The 17588-nt window shown below is 40.5% G+C and overlaps 1 protein-coding gene across 12 annotated transcripts in view; it reads right to left on the bottom strand.

Annotated features, from left to right (window-relative positions):
- Nucleotides 1–604: 604 nt before the first annotated feature.
- Nucleotides 605–17588, bottom strand: part of CLIP1 (CAP-Gly domain containing linker protein 1) — a 125215-nt gene continuing 108231 nt past the window's right edge. For 11 of the 12 annotated variants that reach the window (XM_053901968.1, XM_053901974.1, XM_053901976.1 and 8 more), the window contains 6 exons: nt 12837–12889; nt 6649–6766; nt 6410–6560; nt 5790–5839; nt 2622–2746; nt 605–2318 (listed from right to left, as the gene is read on the bottom strand). In XM_053901968.1, the coding sequence (XP_053757943.1) occupies nt 2093–2318; nt 2622–2746; nt 5790–5839; nt 6410–6560; nt 6649–6766; nt 12837–12889 (723 nt within the window). In that variant the 3' untranslated portion in view covers nt 605–2092. The other variant, XM_053901975.1, reaches the window with a different exon arrangement.

The raw sequence follows: 17588 nt of genomic DNA, 5'->3' as shown, positions 1-17588 counted from the left end.
TAGTTGCCCTATAAATATTGCAGACCTTAGTGTTTTCTTCTGTAGTTTTTATTGATATCATTGACATATAACATCGTATTAGTTTCAGGTGTATACAACAGGATTTGAGTGTAAGTATATACTGCGAAACGATTACCACAATAAGTTAAAACAGTTTGAGTCTTTTAATTCCCTATGGTTAGTAGTGAAGTCCAGGACTAGTGTCAAGGTATCATTTAAGGAGGTAAAAGTATTGTTCTTGTTCAACTAATAACTCTGCTTTGGAAATATCGACCTGTTGGGGACTCTGTGCTCATAAAACAAATGTTTGGTTCAGTAATCATTTTGCTAAATATCACAGCAATCTTCAGGGTTTCTTTCCAAAACATCACGGATTATTAGGTAGTTGGTGCTACGTGGTGCCGTTTATATTTTTGTCAGGTAATACAGTGTGATATAGCAATGGATAACAACCTTAGGTATTTAAGTGGGTCATAGGATGCTTTGAGATGAGGATATATCAATTTCTTAAAAGCTGTTTATCAACAAGACTGCAGTAGAAATTGCTATTTGGATCTATAGTGCTCACTCATTTAAAGAAAAAGAAAACATTATGACAAATAAACCCGGGAAGAATATGTTTACTACCACTGGCAAAAAAGAATAACCATTTATTAAAGTAGATACAGAACACTCGTTTGCTCAAATTTTAATACTGCTTTACATTTTGTTTGTGAAACACTTCCTATTATAATGTTTATAACCAAAAATTTTAATTACAGATTTTTCACTTGTCAGACACACATTTGATAATCTTGAGGGAAAAAATACATCAAAGGCATATATACAATTATAGAAGTTCTTATTATACATGTAGCACGGAAGATACATTACTTTTTACATATTGTAGAAGACATTCAAATGAGATAAATAGATTCAAACTGGTTGATAAACTTCTGATGGTTGAGGTCCTTCATTTTATTTTTTTGTGATAAGAAAATCCAAAATTATCAATGTTGAATTTCTCATCGTACATTCATCTATAAACAGTTTAAAAAAAAACCTGTAAAGGTTGTAGATCGGTTAATTTAGGTGTTTTAATAGTGGCTTATTATCTGATTAACTGACTGCCGGGGATATCTGCTGAAGAAAGAAAAAGATTTAGAGAAAATTCTCCCAGGTATTTATATCTGATAAAGAAACAAAATGAAAACGGAAAAAAAAAACTATTTGCAAAGCCACGTGATATCACTCCGGGCCTAGTCCATTATGTCCTGATGTGTTTTCTTTTTCATAAAGGTAAAAATCTGAAAAGAAAGACATTGTATTTTGTCCCAAAATATAGATTTTTAAAAAATATATACATATAATATATAGAAGCTGAAATTATGCAAAAACCAATAAACAAAACACCACAGTAGAGTAAGTAGGTGCAGCATATAGATTATAAAATGTCCCCACAGCAGTTTGGGGGCTTCCCCCTCCCGTTACCTGTTTCATGATTTTATAATCACACCTAAGTATTATCAAGCCTGAAATAAAGGCACTACTGACATCAGGTAGTGCAAAGAGCTCAGATACTTCTTTAAGAATAAAATACTCTCAATGAGTAGATGAAAATGCAAAATGGCACATTTTTCCAACTCATTCCAGTGTCAAAGCTTAACCAAAACATCTAAATATACAAATGCAGCCTGGAAAAATTTTAGTGCAAATATGAAAAGTAACGGCATAATTTAAAGTTACTTAAATAAGGTATTGTAAGGGTAGGAATTGTTCTATGAGGCTTCCCTAGGGACAGTGAATGTAATGGCATCTGGTGCAACGTCTTGTTAGAACTTTTAAAAATCAAGAAGACAAAATTAGAGGTGAAATCTCACCTACTAAGTATTTATTAACTTCTGGGGGGGGGGGGGGACTAAGAGGGTGATGTACTGAAGATCAAAATATTCTCTTCGATTTGTTGACGGGGGTCAAAAATAACGTGAGTTCCGCTGAAGGCCGCCGCACAATGCTGGTGTCCAGCTGCCTCCGCGCCGGTGCGGGTGGAGCCGGTGCCGGGAGGAGCCGGTGCGGGGGAGGCGCCGGGCGCGGGGGAGGGGCCGGGGCTTCATCAGAAAGTCTCGTCGTCGTTGCAGTTGGTGGCCCAGTGCCCAAACACCTCGCAGATTTCACAGTACGGGCGTTCCTCGCTCCGACTGCCGTGGTGTGTGGAATGGGGGGGGTCCTCTGACACCTGCGCCTGCGTGGGACAATCCTCTGTGTCGTGGAGGTCAAAGCAGTCGCATATGTCACAGAAGAGGCGGGGTTTCTTCTTGGACTGTTTCTCCTGGTCATCGCTACAAATGTTAACGTGCATAAATCAGAAACTCCTCTCTGTAAGAAGAAACTCAGGAGACAGTATCACTCACGACAAAAAATAAGAACGAATTCTGGCCACGTCTGGGAGCCTTGAGTGTTAAGTTCTACAGTCCACATTCAGAATTTTCACACCAAACCATTTGCGGTGTATCCTTCTTTTGCCAGATTTGTGGACAAGTAACCACAAGGCAATGATTTCTCCAATCCACTGGAACCTACTTTTAAAAACCTTTATTTAGATGGAGCTAAGGTTCTGATTAGTATCGCTTAATATGAAATACCTGTCATAATTGTTGAGGTCATCGCCGTTCCCATTCAGGGCTGCCTCTGACATCATCTCCACCTTCATCTTGAGGTCTTGATTCTTCCTCTGAAGGTCCACTATTACTGAATTTAGGAAATCAATCTGATGTGTCCGGGGGGGGGGGGGGGGGGGGGAGAGAAACAGATGTGTAAAATGTCTCAAGCGTGTATGCTGGAGGATGGATATGGCATGAAAGTATACTCTCACGCTATGGCTACAGGGTGTGCTGGACTCACGGGAGGGGGAGATAGTGGCCATTCCTGAACCCACGTTTAAACGCCTTATATATACACGGACATCAGCAAGATTCTACAAAAAGCGGAACCAATGAGTTGTCCCACTGAACTGTAGAACAGAGGCAGAACTTTGATGTTCTGTAGATTGGAAAAAGTTCGTGGAAATTCTCCTCCGACCACCGTTTAACATTTACTCATTGGTCACGGTGGCACAGGAAACAAACGTCATCTTCAGAGCAAAACGAAGGTGTTTTCAAGGGGCTCTGGCTCCCTTCAGCTGAGGAGACACTCTGGCACACAGTGACAGGGCAGAGCCCAGGTAGCACACGTGTGGCCAGCACCTGTACCAAGATTCACTGAGCAGTGGGGTAACAAGGCGACCATCGGGAGGAGACACTCTTGTCCTAACATCTCCTTTCAAATCAAGGGCACTCTAAAAATAAAATGTTTTTTCCCCTCTTCTACTAAAAAGGTCCAATCTCTCTAAATATCTAAGTCCTACTTTACAATATTAAAAATGATGTATTTCATGTTTTAAAGACATATTTGGCCTTGGGGCACCTGGGTGGCTCAGTCGGTTAAGCGTCTGACTTCAGCTCAGGTCATGATCTCACGGTTGGTGAGTTCAAGCCCCGCGTCGGGCTCTGTGCTGACAGCTTGGAGCCTGGAGCCTGTTCCGGATTCTGTCTCCCTTTCTCTCTGTCCCGCCCCTGCTCACACTCTGTCTTTGTCTCTCTCAAAAATAAAAAACACTAAAAAAAAATTTAAAAAAAGTATTTGGCCTTACTCCCCTGCCGGGGCAAGTTACAAAACAAAGCTAGCAATCACTGGCTTTGTGATTCTCTGCAGAATACCCCTTCCAATACTGACGGGAGGCTTACATTTTCTAAGACTTTATCCTGTTAGGAGCTACAATTCAGGAAGAAGAAAAAGCCACAAAATGGATGTAGGTATAGTGGGGAACCACACACACACACACACACACACACACACACACACGCTCACAAATTAGGAAACATAAAACAAACCATTTGCTGATTGGAAGAAAAGTGTTGGCAGCGGCAGATGAAACAAATGGAAGCAGAAAGGAGAGGGGAAAAGAAAACACTGTTAATGGAGTCTATGCTTCTTGGACACACAGACTAAGCAGACAACACTATCCAGGGGGAGTCAGTGCATCTGTTGAATCCTTTCATATCTTTCAAAGGAGATAGATAGCAGATGACTAAAGCAAATCACAAACTCACTGAACTTTGCTTTTATTTAAAGATGATGGGGGCACCTGGGTGGTTAAGTGTCCAACTTCGGCTCAGGTCATAACCTCATGGTTCTTGAGTTCGAGCCCCGTGTCGGGCTCTTTACTAACAGCTCAGAGCCTGGAGCTTGCTTCAGATTCTGTGTGTGTGTCTCTCTCTCTCTCTGCCCCTCCCCTACTCATGCTCTCTCTCTCAAAAAAAAAAAAAGAATGGTAAAATAAATATGAACATGCTGGCTTTTGTACTTTTGAATTTTGAACAGGATAAATATATCCAACATATAGTGCTAAAATTGAAGGTGGAAGTTAGTTGCTATGTGCAATTATATTTCCAAATACAAAACAGTTTGCCTCCTTATAATCCCATTTTTAAGGCTAAGTCTGTTTCGATAATTTTGGCTTTAGGGAAACAGCTTTCAAGATCTCTGTCTTTTTGGGGCACCTGGGTGGCTCAGTTGGTTAGGCACCTGACTTTGGCTCGGGTCATGATCTTGCGATTCTTGAGTTTGAGCCCCACATCGGGCTCTGTGCTGACAGCTCAGAGCCGGAAGCTTGCTTCTGATTCTGTCTCCCTCTCTCTGCCCCCTGCTCACGCTCTGTGTTCCTCTCTCTCAAAAATTCACAAACATTAAAAAAATTAACAAAAAAGAACTCTGTCTTTTTAAGGTCAAGAGGAGCAAGGAATCTTTTGACCAAGTAATTCTACTTTTACGAATCTATCCTAGAAAAATACTAGTATAGCTGCAAAATGGCAGATATTCAAGATAATTCATTATAGCATTGTTCATAATACACCTAAAAAGATTTAAAAAAAAATCCCAAATGTCCTGTCAGCTGACAAGGAACTGATTATAGTACATCCACATAATGCATACTATACAGCAATAAAAAAAGACCAGATTATGTAATATGCCACCATTTGTGTTAAAAAAAAAAAAAAAAAAAAAAAAAAAAAAAAAAAAAAAGGATAGGACATGTTCTTAAATCTCTGAAAAGATTTGTTGAAGATCCTAATAAGAGTGATTACCTGTTTGGAGGTCTGGGAACTGAGAAGAGAGATGGTGTTTGGAGTGAGACTTTCTACCATATATACTTTTACTATTATTTATTGTTTACACCATATGAATGTATTATGTATACAAAAGGCTAAGTGGTTTTTAACAACAGTGCGTAGGGACCCCTGGGTGGCTCAGTCAGTTAAGCATCTGACTTTGGCTCAGGTCATGACCTCATGGTTGCATGAGTTCAAGCCCCGCGTCAGAATCCATGCTGACAGTGTGGAGTCTGCTTTGGCTCCTCTGTCTTCCTCTCTCTCTCTCTGTCCCTCCACCACTCGTGCTCTCTCTCAAAAATAAACAAACTTAAAAAAAATTAAAAAACAAAACCAAACACAACAGTGAGTAAGGGGCACCTGGATGGCTCAGTCGGTTGAGTGATTTCGGCTCGGGTCATGGTCTCATAGTTCGTGAGTTTGAGCCCCTCCCCCGTGTTGGGCTCTGGACGGACAGTGTAAAGCCTGCTTGGGATTCTCTCTCTCTCTCTCTCTCTCTCTCTCTCTCTTCCTCCCCAACTTGTGCTTTCTCTCAAAATGAACTTTAAAAAATAAAAACTAAAAAAAATAGCGAGCAAGCCACGCAAAGGAAAGGAATATTACCTGACTCTCCTGGGCTCTTTCATCCTCTTCTGCCTGAGTATCAGTATTACCTTATATCAAAGAAAGGGGGGGGTGGATTTTACAAAAATTGCAATCTTGTTTTCCTGAGTTACTATAACAAACGGGCCAGTGATAGACACGTATTTTCATGTGAAATTCCCAAATGTGCCTCTCTGAGAACAGTTCGTGGGTTCCTGTCCCACATCTGGAGCCCTAAGGGATCTAGCCAGATGCTGGCCCTACCCCCTCGGCGTTCTCCGCCGGGCTGGCCCACGGCTGGTGAGGGCGCCCATCACACCCACCCGGAAGTTAAAGTAGCAAGCAAGTAGCACGTGCTCACGAAGGGGCCACCTCTGTTCCCCTTTACCGCAGCGCATTTCAGAGCCCACGGCTGCGACCGCGAGGGCAGCCGTCACTCACGTCCTCTATTGCTGCCAACATTTCAGAGGTGGGGATGGCGGGCACGTCCCTGAGCGGAGGACCTGTGTCATGACCCTTATCTGCGTCAACGGGAGGAGAGCCAAAGGCAGACGGGCCGAGGCAGGGGGCGGCGCAACAGCTGCCATCCCAGGGCACCTCACTAGGAACGGCTCAGCTGCAGGAGGCGGCCGGCACTTTACCTGAGGAGCTGCCGAGCTGCCTCCTGTTTTCTTTGAGTTGAAGCTCCAGGTTCTTTACCTGGAGTTCAAGCTTCGCCTTGTCGGACTCCAGAGACTGGACGACTGAGTGCAAGGACTTGGCGGAGGCGCTCTCTCCCCTGAGCACCGTGACCTGAAACACAGCAGGTGAGCTGAGGCTCGCACGCACGGGAACAGAAAGAGGCGGCGGGAACAGAAAGAGGCCGCCGACGGTACTCTACCTCATTTCTCAGTTTTTCCAGCTCTGCATCCTTTTCGGTGAGTAAGGCACTAGTAATGCTGATGGATTTCTGCAAGGAAGCTTTTTCTTCATCGGTTTCTTTTATTAACTTGGATTCTCTAAAAGACCAAAGAGTTAAAAATTCCACAAATCAACCGAGAGAATGGTCAGCGTCCAACTGCCCTATGACAAACACGCAATTAACTTGAGTTAACGTAAAGAAAAAAGTATCACGGGGAAGTTTAAAAGGGGGTTAAGGCTATTATGCTTGCAAAATTTTACTTGAAATTTTACTCACTGTGAGGGAGAACAAGTTTACCTATGCATAGACATGCCAGAATCTGCATATCATTGTATCCATTTGAATTTAAAGAAACATGTTAATAACTTTGGAAGAGGTAGAATTTAAAAAAAAAAAAAACAAAACAGAACAAGACTGTTGTACCCCCAAAGAATTCTTTTAAAAATCTAACCCCCACCCCAGCTGAATTCTGTTACTTTTTGAATAAATTATTACCAAGCAATAACAACAATTAAAATACACACATGCAAAGCAATTATACACGGATGTCATGCAGAGCAGTTTTATGCTGGAGGTATCAATTGGTTCTCACTAATTTGTTACTTTTAGCAACTTCCAAGAATGTATTTTTGAGATCTCATGGGCCAAAACAGTAGCAAAGATTATTACTGCTATTCATACTGAAGGATTATTACTTTTCATCCACAGAATCGGAAAAGGACATTCAGTTGCTCATAGAAATTACAGGCAATTACATAAAGGCTGGAACAGAAATGTTAAAATGGATTTCCGGGTGTAGAATGAAAGCACAGGGGGAGTCTGGAGGGAGACGGGCAGAGCACTTGCTTCAAGTTCTCAGCCTGACTCCGAATTTGTCTGTCAGCAGAGGGAGGGGGACCAGGTCTTAAGGAGAGAAACATTTATCCTGGAGTCAAGGGGTGGGAAAAAGAAGGGGAAGATGAAGCAAAGACAGGGAAGGAGGGCAAGACACAATAGATATAACCCAGAAGGGCAGGCTACTCTGTGTTTACGTGTGTGTATCTCAATTTTTGCTGCAAAAATTATATGCATTCAGAAAGTGCCACGAAAGACCAGCAAAGACTGAGGAACTGTCACAGACTGCAGGAAGCTGAGGAGGCATGACCACTGAATGCAGTGTGGTTTCCTAGACTGAATCCCAGAAGAGGAACAAGACATTCGTGGAAAAACTGGGGAAATCTGAATAGAGTCTGGAGTCTAGCTAAGCATACTGAACTAACATTACTTTCTCGGTCTGGACCAATGTGCCAGGGAGTGTGCAATGTGTGTGTGTCAGGGGATGTGGGGTGATGGGTATGTGGGAACTCTCTGTACTGCCTCTGCAACTCTTCTGTAAATCTAAAAGTTTTAAATAAAAAAAGTTTTAAAAAATTACATGCAGTGTGAAACAAGAGGGAAAAAAAAAGTCCTTGTTTCTCAAAAATTTTTAGGAAAAACATGACTGGAAGAAATTCCCAGCTAGTCCTCAGACCGTCCAACCTACAACACTGCATTAATGTAGATGATCACCTGTGAGTCCAAAACTTCAAGAACAAGAAGTCAAATCCCTCCCGGCTCTAGAAGGAGGGACTGGGTCAACACGAGCCTGTCACATGGTTCAGTCTGCTTGAGAACTGACTGGAAGAGTCGGAAACTGAGGCCCAGGTTAGAAATGGCAGAATGTATGTCTGGTTAGTGAGACCCAAGATATCCGGCACACGAATTACAGAATTCTCATGATTTATGGTAAATTGAAATTCTACACAAAGATGAAAATATAAGTGTTGCATTTATCTCATTGTGTGGCTTACACTTATAGTCCAGAATAAGTAGTAAGAAAAGAATCTGAGACTTACAGAAATTTCTTGAATTCAACACCCAAGCATGATATGAACACTGGAGAGGGGGTGGGTATTGGTGCTGTTAAATTACTAAGTGAGGAATACCTCGCTAGGAAATAGGGTCTTGCTTAGGTTAAAACAAAGCAAAGATTTCAATGGGAGGAATATATAGGTATTCTTCCACCTGGAAAGTAAATATCTGACGTTATCCACAGTTATCCACAAAATCCTGGGCTCCTTAAGTTTCAATTAAACTTATTTGGTAGTTTCTTCCATTGTGGAAACTATTTCAAGAGCTTCACTTGGTGAGAAATCCAACTCCAATTTGAAAAATGTAGTTTTACTGTTTTTACTGAAAAACACCAGGATATGGGGGTTGGTGAACAGATTTAAGTTCTTCTATAATCAGAACTCTAGGCAACCAGAATCTCACAGTCTTTGTGGCAGGGAGGGATAAAGACACCAGCAGATGATAGAAGGTAAAAGGTACGGGAATCTTTGCTTCTCACGTACACACGACCCCTAATTAGGCCGCCTTCGAAGAAGATGGCAGGCTGAACGTGTCTTGGACAAGCTGTCAAGAGACACATGGTTAGGAAAGGGATCTGCCTTGTGATTTATACATCAAATGACAGGACAAATAGCCTTTGGCAGCTTGTCTTCATGGCCGGTCTTCACTGCTGGCTTCTTGGGCTATTTCCAAGCCCTAATCCCACTGTGCAAACCAAGAGGGACGAAATTAAACCATATATGCCAATGTTACTGACATGTGAGTCACAAACCACACTGACAGGAGCGCCTGTGCCACACTCTGAAGCCATGCTGGCTAGAAGGACTTGGTGCTGCTGAAGGTGTCGAGAAGGGAAGATATAAACACGGTGTGAAAGATCGGCTCTAAGGGCCAGATACCTTTCCCTTCCAGGGAACATATTACCCAGATTCTTTCCTTACTACTTATTTAAGAAATAAATTCTAGTAATGAAGCAAATACCTTAAAGTGTAACTGGGCAAGCTTAAAAAATGCAAGATAGCAAGAACCAAACATTAGAAACATGAAAAGAAATGCAGGTAATGTAAGGAGAACTAAATTTTCACTGAATCTCTTTGCTGTATATAGATCTAAAACCGGTGTGTGTGTGTGTGTGTGTGTGTGTGTGTGTGTGTGTGTGTGTGTATGCTGCTAGGAATATTTTACAAAACAAAAGCAAGACACAGAGGGACAAAGGCAGCCAAAAAATATATACAACAAGTTGTTTTACTAAAAATATATGAAATTTATTTATTATAACGTGGATAGACTTTCTTTAGTCTTACCATTAAAGACACACAGATAGAGCAAAGGAAGCAGGAGTAGGGAAGGGAAAAGAGAGGGTGAAATGAGCATTGATAAGTAGCGCAAGCTCGAGACAGTCAGACAGTCAGCAACCCACACTGAGCTTAACGAGCTGGAGTAGCACGGGACCGCTTTAGACCCGGTCTCTCAGACGGGGTCGCCAACCAGTTTCCTCCTGACATTTATCCCGCATTTACACTAACAGAATTAATTCTGACTCCAAGAAGCCCACGTCTAACATTTGAGCTCCAGAGTCCCTGCTTTGACATCAAAAAGCCTAGAGAAGGGAGGGAGGCCAAACGTGTTCCCAAATCTGCTGTAGGCTTTAGTGGACAGGGGAGCACACTTGTCCACTTCGGTCAGTTAGAGCAATTCGAGGTTGGCTCTGCTGGGCCAGGTATGTTGGAGCCTGGTTTGAAAGAGGTCCACCCGACTTGGAAACCAGCTTCCAAAATAACGATTGTATTTTTAAGTTAAGAGAAAAACCTGAACTACAGATTGCTTGCAATTTAATGTTTAGGTACCAAAAAACCATAGCAAATACAGGAAGACCCTACTACTTAACGAGAAGCAGTCTGTGCCTCAGGGTCAGAAGTTCTGCACTTCAATACAATGACCATTTCAATGCCACACTTAGATACTGTCTTGACTATGTATGTTCAATGATCACTTCTGAATTAAGCCCTTGACTAAGATCTCAGTTCTTGCGTCAACAACTACATTGCAAACATCTTTATGATTTAAGTACTTTCCAGACTTAAATTAAGAGCGTTATCAAATTCTTTTCAGTACTCCATGCTAAATTTACTTAACTATTACACACATAGATCTACACATTATCCATTATCACACTGGCTTTTAGAGGACACTTAAGGTATCAAGAAGGGAAGATAAACACGGTGTGAAAGAACGGCTCTAAGGGCCTTTCCCTTCCAGGGAACATATTACCCGGATTCTTTCCTTACTACTTACCTTAGAAATAAATTCTAGCAATGAAGCAAGTACCTTACAGTGTTACTGGGCAAGCTTTAAAAATGCAACATAACAAGAACCCTACTACTTAATGAGAAGTAGAGGACACTTAAGGGCCCAAATTATTAGCTAAAATAGATCTGCACTCAGATTTCAGAAATAGACACAACTTTCCATGACGATTAATTTGACCAAAAAACAGCGCCAAATAGGGTAAGTTAGGTTTTCAAAATTTTCACTTTCAGAAACAATTACCATGTTTATCAGCATTTATTGATATAAAGAGTGATTTTCAGGAGACATTCTCCTAAACTTATCCAGGAATTAAAATGGGAGCAAAGATGGTGAATTAAGAAGTGGCCTTAACAAGCCCCCAAACTTGTTCTACCTTTTTAAGCCAAGAAAAAAGTCACAGGCCTGCTCACATTTTGAAAGGCATGTAATTTAAAGTCACATGGAAAAGACTAATGAAGCATAGCAGCTTTATTCTTTAAAGGAAAAAAAAAAGATTTAAAATGAACAATAAATAAATGTACAGTGAGAAAAGAGCCAGCATGAACATCTGACACCCTCTGTCTTACGCTTGCATCTGGGTTCTTGGCTAAGTTGCCCAACATTTTGGGCGCTACTTTCATCCTTTATAAATGCAGGCCCCACCATATATTTTGCGGGGTTGTCCTGAGATTAAGTTTGTGAATTGTGAACACAAAGGGATAATGTCAGTACTCGCTTACTTACACCAGCCCATTTTTCCCATGCTCTCCTGGCAGAATGGGACAGGAACGAGCCCTATCAACTTTTTTTCACATATCCTTGATAACTGCATAAGGAGGTTCTCTTTAAAGAAATGGAGCCTTATTTATGTAAAATGGAAATATCCTGAGGCCCACCCTCGCAGAGCTGGCTGCCTACACAAGGACGGGGTGGGGGCAGTGATGCATTCTGTGTGCATTCTGGTAGGAAACTTTAAGTAAGAATGAATCTAAGGATTTCTTAATTAAACAAGAAAGGAGGAAAGGCACTCCTGGACTTGAAGCCTAATGTCCTTTGGAATGTTTCTTGTGGATCCCAATATCTCTGTGGGCTAAAGAAAGCCCTCAATTCCTAAGCCACCGCCATGCTGGCAGGAGCAGACTGCCAGAGTAAAACACGTGTGTCAGTGGTCAGGGAGAGAAACTTCCTCTTCCCGACCAGAAAGAATAATAAAATACTTCGCGAGAGCGTGGATGAATTCTTGATTAAGCTCTTCTTAAAGAATTATGTTTAGTTCTGTTTTCAAGAAGAGAAAATTACGTCACTGTCGTGACGCACATCTACTCAGCGAACCACCATCAGGGCTGTGGTTCTCGGCAACAGTACCCACCCATCTGCCCGGCACGCAGCGTAAAGCACAGAATTTCTCTAGACACAAACTGCACATTTTACAAGAGCAGACAGAGACTGTCAAGATACGTAAGCATCAGGCTTCTAAACAGTTACTTCTGTGGCCCCATTTACCCTTACTCCAAAGTGCTGGAAGGTTTCCATTTAAATATCATTTGATTATCATCAAAGAGTAACAGAGAAGAAAGCTCTTTCTTAGAAAACAGAAACATTCAAATTGATGCTAACACATTATTATTGAAAAGTTCAAATTTTTATATAATGCAATCAGTATTTATATGCAGATCGATTACTCTACAGAAGATTACAGCATTTTCAGTTACTGAAAAGAAGAGGTAACAGCAGTATAATGAGACAATCTGATTTTAGAACATTTCTGAATAAATTCAACTGACCATGGCTTAAAAATTAACCTGTCCTTTGTCTTTGTAATTAAGACTGTAACTTTTGAAATAAATTTTCATCATTCACCGGTTATGAGCACCAAACCATCACAATCCAATCTTCTGAACAATAAGGAGGTGACGTGTTTTCTACAGTCACCATACACGTCATGTTCTGACATTTTCCTCATTAAACACACACACACACACAACAATAAACACAAAAAGAAAGCCTACCTCTTTTTCATTTCTAACAACTGATTATTGAGCACAGATCTCTCTTCTTCTAGCTGGAAAAAAACACACACAAAAAAGTTCAGTTCGTCACAAAAGTCCACAGAGAGGCCTATTTGTCATTCCACATGTCACATTCCCAGGCTCCGGGGCAGCTAAAGCAATTGGCCTTCCTCACTGGCAATGAAAAAAGAACAAAAGGTTACTACATCATGTACAGTCGTTAATTTACAAGTCATTTAGGACCCGAATGACTCCCCTCCTTCGGTACATGCCCTATCTCCAACATTCAATAAACGTTTCGCCCATTTGTTAAACGAACGAGTGAAAGCTTCGCTGTTAACATGCTGGCTCCTTCGCCGAAGTCACACAGATCAAGTGTCACTAACTCCTGGATGGCTGGGAACAGGCTGCTTATGCCGCATGGGCCTCATTTCACGTCTACCACATTCCAGGCATTAGTTTTTCACCCATAAAATAAGGGAGTTAGAAGAGATGTTCCAAGGGCTGTTTACTTGTAAAATTCTATTATTCTACGACAGATAAAGGCAAAAGGTTCAGTTAGTTAATCCTGTGAGAGATGACTCCCCCCTCCCCCCCAATGTGAACCATGCAGTTTATTATGTGACATACCAATTTCAGCTGACACTTGTGAAAGCTGTGTTCCACACAGGTGAACACACTCCTGTGTGCTTTCTTTTCCAAATCAAACGATAACACCAAAGACTACGGAACGGTTTCCAACAGCCCAGAATTTAAGCTATTAGCTCACTGCATGTAGTTTACGGTCTTATTGCCGATTATGTGTTAGTTATATCTATGCTTTGCTAGGAGAGCTTCAGAATTTTAAAGTTCTTAAATAGACATAAACGTGTGTGTTGAACCTAAAATTACACTTATCACAAAATCTATTGAGGTTAACATACAGTTTTTCCACTGCAAACTCCGTTTTGCTAGTCTATTAAAGATGTATGCTTTTGTTCCATGAGTAATTCACAAAAAATATTTAGAAATTTTGAAAGAGTGCAAGGAAGGAGAATAAGGGTGGGAGACAAGCTTTAAAAACTAAAATAAGAGGGAGAACATCTGGAGAGTGGGAAGCGGAGATGAAAGGGCCTTTTTTCCTTTATGCCCATTTATACAGTTTATTTTTTATTAAAAAAATTTTTTTTATGTTTATTCATTTTTGAAAGACAGAGAGAGCACAAGCAGGGGTGGGGCGAAGAGAGAGGGGGACACAGAATCTGAAGCAGGCTCCAGGCTCTGAGCTGTCAGCACAGAGCCTGACGTGGGGCTCGAACTCACGAACCAAGAGATCATGACCTGACCGAAGTCGGATGCTCAACTGACTGAGCCACCCAGGTGCCCCTATACAATTTATTTTTTAAACAAGCTGTTTTATAATTTAAAAATTAAAACAGAAGAAAAAAAAATCAATGAGACTTCAGACTGAGAAATACCTACAGTGAGGATAAATGGATAAAAACAGGTAATTCACAAGAGAGAAAATACAAATGATTAATAAACATCTGAAAAATCATTCAACACTTTCAAGAACAAGTTATGGAGAGAGTCCCCCTCTTTCTTGGAGGGAGTAATTGTGCCTGAATTTCCACAGAAGTTTGGAATACTTATGGTACTGATTTTTTTAAAGGAAATGTTTTTTTCTTCTTCTGGTCCAGTATCCAATTTAGGATAATAAGTTCATTTAGTAGGTCAGATTTAACCTAACTCATTCCTCATTCTTCCCTTTTGTGGCTTTGACATTTTTGAATTAAAAAAAAAATTTTTTTTAATATTTTTGAGAGAGACAGAGTGCAAACAGGGGAGGGGTAGAGAGAGAGAGGGGGAGACACAGAATCCGAAGCAGGCTCCAGGCTCTGAGCTGTCAGCACAGAGCCCGACACAGGGCTTGAACCCACAGACCGTGAGATCATGACCTGAGCCAAAGTCACACGCTTAACGGACTGAGCCACCCAGGGGCTCCTTTCGAATTTTTTTTAACGTTTATTTTTGAAAGAGAGAGAGTGTGTAAGCTGGAAAGGGGCAGAGAGAGGGATAGACACTGAATGTGAAGTAGGCTCCAGGCTCCAGAGCCTGAAGTGGTGCTCAAACTCACAAACCATGAGATCATGACCTGAGCAGAAGTTGGGTGCTTAACCGGCTGAGCCACCCAGGTGCCCCGGCCTTGACATTTTTGAATCGCACAAGCCAAAACCTACTTCACATGATTTCAATCCTTTTAAATTCACTGAGACTTATTTTATGGTCTCTCCTGGAGAATGTTCCATGTGTGCCCGAGAAGAAGGTGTATTCTGTTCCTCTCGGGTGGAATAGTCTATAGATGACTATTAGGTTTAGCTGATTCATAGTGTTGTTCAAGCTTTTATTTCCTTGTTGATCTTCTCTCAACAAGTTGCTGTTGTTCCATCTATTACCAAAATAAGGTATTGGAGTCTCTAACTTTTATTGTTGAATTGTCTTTCCTCCTTTAATTCTATCAAGTTTTGCTTTGCATATTTTGGGGCTTTATTATTAGGTGCATATATATTTATAATTGTTACATTTTGATTTTTTTATTATAAAATATCTTTCTCTGTCTTCGGTAAAAAGTTTTGTCTCAAAAGCCTATTTTGTCTGATATTAGTATAGCCACTCCAACTTGTTTTTGGTTACTGTTGGCATGTAATATCTTGTTCCGTCCTTTTATTTTGAACCCATTTCTGTCTTTGAATCTATGCTGTGTCTCTTATAAACATTATATAGTTTATATAATCTTATATAGTTAGATCATGCTTTTAAAAAATTCATCCTGACAATCTCTGCCAACCCTCTTTTAATCAGTGTTTAATCCATTTACATTTAATGTTATTACGGGTAAATTACATACTTTTTTTCAATTAATAAATTTTATATTTTAGAGAGTTTTAGGTTCACAGCAAAATTGAACAGAAAGTATCAACATTTCCCATACATTCCCTGCCCCCCCCCCACACACAACCTCCCACATTATCAACATCCCACACCACAGTGGTACATTTGTTATAGGCACTGAACATACATTGACACATCATTAATACCCAAAGTTCATTGTTTTCATTAGGTTCAATCTTGGTGCTGTACATTCTCTGAGTTCTGATGAATATATGAAGACATGTATCCACCCTTGTAGTATGACCAAAGTAGTGCCACTGCCCCAACAATCTTTAGTATTCTCCCTATTCATAATTCCCTCCCCCCTCCCTTATTCCCTAACAACCACTATCTTTTTAATGTCTCCATAGTTTTGCTTTTGATAGAATGTCATATCTTTGGAACCATACAATATGTAGCCTTTTCCAATCGGCTTCTTTGTAGTATGACCAAAGTAGTGCCACTGCCCCAACAATCTTTAGTATTCTCCCTATTCATAATTCCCTCCCCCCTCCCTTATTCCCTAACAACCACTATCTTTTTAATGTCTCCATAGTTTTGCTTTTGATAGAATGTCATATCTTTGGAACCATATAATATGTAGCCTTTTCCAATAGGCTTCTTTCACTTAGTAATATGCATTTAACATTCCTCCATGTGGTTCCATGGCTTAACAGGCCATTTCTTTTGGGTGCTGAGTAATATTCCATCATCTGGATGACCATAGTTTTTATTTATCCACTCACCTACTGAGGGACATCTTGGTTGCTTCCAAGTTTTGATAACTGTGAATAAATCTGTTATAAACACTTATGCACAGGATATTGTGTGGATTATATTTTTAGTTCATTTGGGTAAATACCAAAGAGCACCATTTCTGGATCTTATGGTAACAGTATGTCTAGTTTCGTAAGAAACTGCCAAACTGTCTTCCCAAAGCAGCTTTACCATTTTGCACTGCTACCAGCAACGAATCAGAGCTCCTGTTACTCTACAGTTTCACCAGCATTTGGTGTTGCCAAATGTTTTCGATTTGGGCCATCCTGATAGTTGTATCATATCATCTCATTGTTAATTCACAATTCCTTAATGGCATATGATGTTGAGCAACTTTTCAAATGCTATTTGCCATCTATGTATCTTCTTTGGTGATGTGTCTATTCAGGATTTTTGTCCATTTTGTAATTGAGTTATTCATTTTCTTATTGTTGAGTTTTAAGAGTTCTTTGTATATTTTGAGTAACAGTCCTTCATCAGAAGTGTCTTTTGTAAACATTTTCCCCAAATCTGTGACTTACCTTCTCATTCTCTTTTCACACTGTCTTTAACAAAGCAAAGTTTTTAATTTCATTAAGTCCAGCTTATCAATCCTTTTTTGTGGATCATGCTTTTGGTGGTCTTGTACCTAAAAAGTCACCAGTGTACCCAAGGTCATTTAGGTTTTCCCTGATTTTATTTTCTAGGAGTTTTATAGCTGTGCATTTTACATTTAGGTCTTTTCAACTTAATTTTCACAAAAGAGGTAGTACCTGTGTCTAGATTCACCTTTCTGCATGGGGACATCCACTTGTTCCAGCACTATCTGTTGAACAAACAATCTTTGTTCCACTGTATTGCCTTTCCTCCTTTGTCAAAGATCAGTTGCCTATATTTATGTGAGTCTATTTCTGAGCTCTGTATTCCATTGACCTATTTGTCTATACTAAGTCTTGAAATCAGGTAGTGTCAATCCTTCAACTTTGTTGTTCTTCAATACTGAGTTGGTTATTTGGGGTCTTTAACCTCTTCACATAAACTACAGAATCAGTTTGTCAATATCCACAAAAGAACTTGTTGGGATTT

Source organism: Panthera pardus, unplaced genomic scaffold, assembly GCF_024362965.1.
Source record: "Panthera pardus isolate Hobbes unplaced genomic scaffold, ASM2436296v1 HiC_scaffold_15, whole genome shotgun sequence".
Lineage (NCBI taxonomy): Eukaryota > Metazoa > Chordata > Mammalia > Carnivora > Felidae > Panthera > Panthera pardus.
This window is presented reverse-complemented; position numbering and strand designations above follow the sequence as displayed.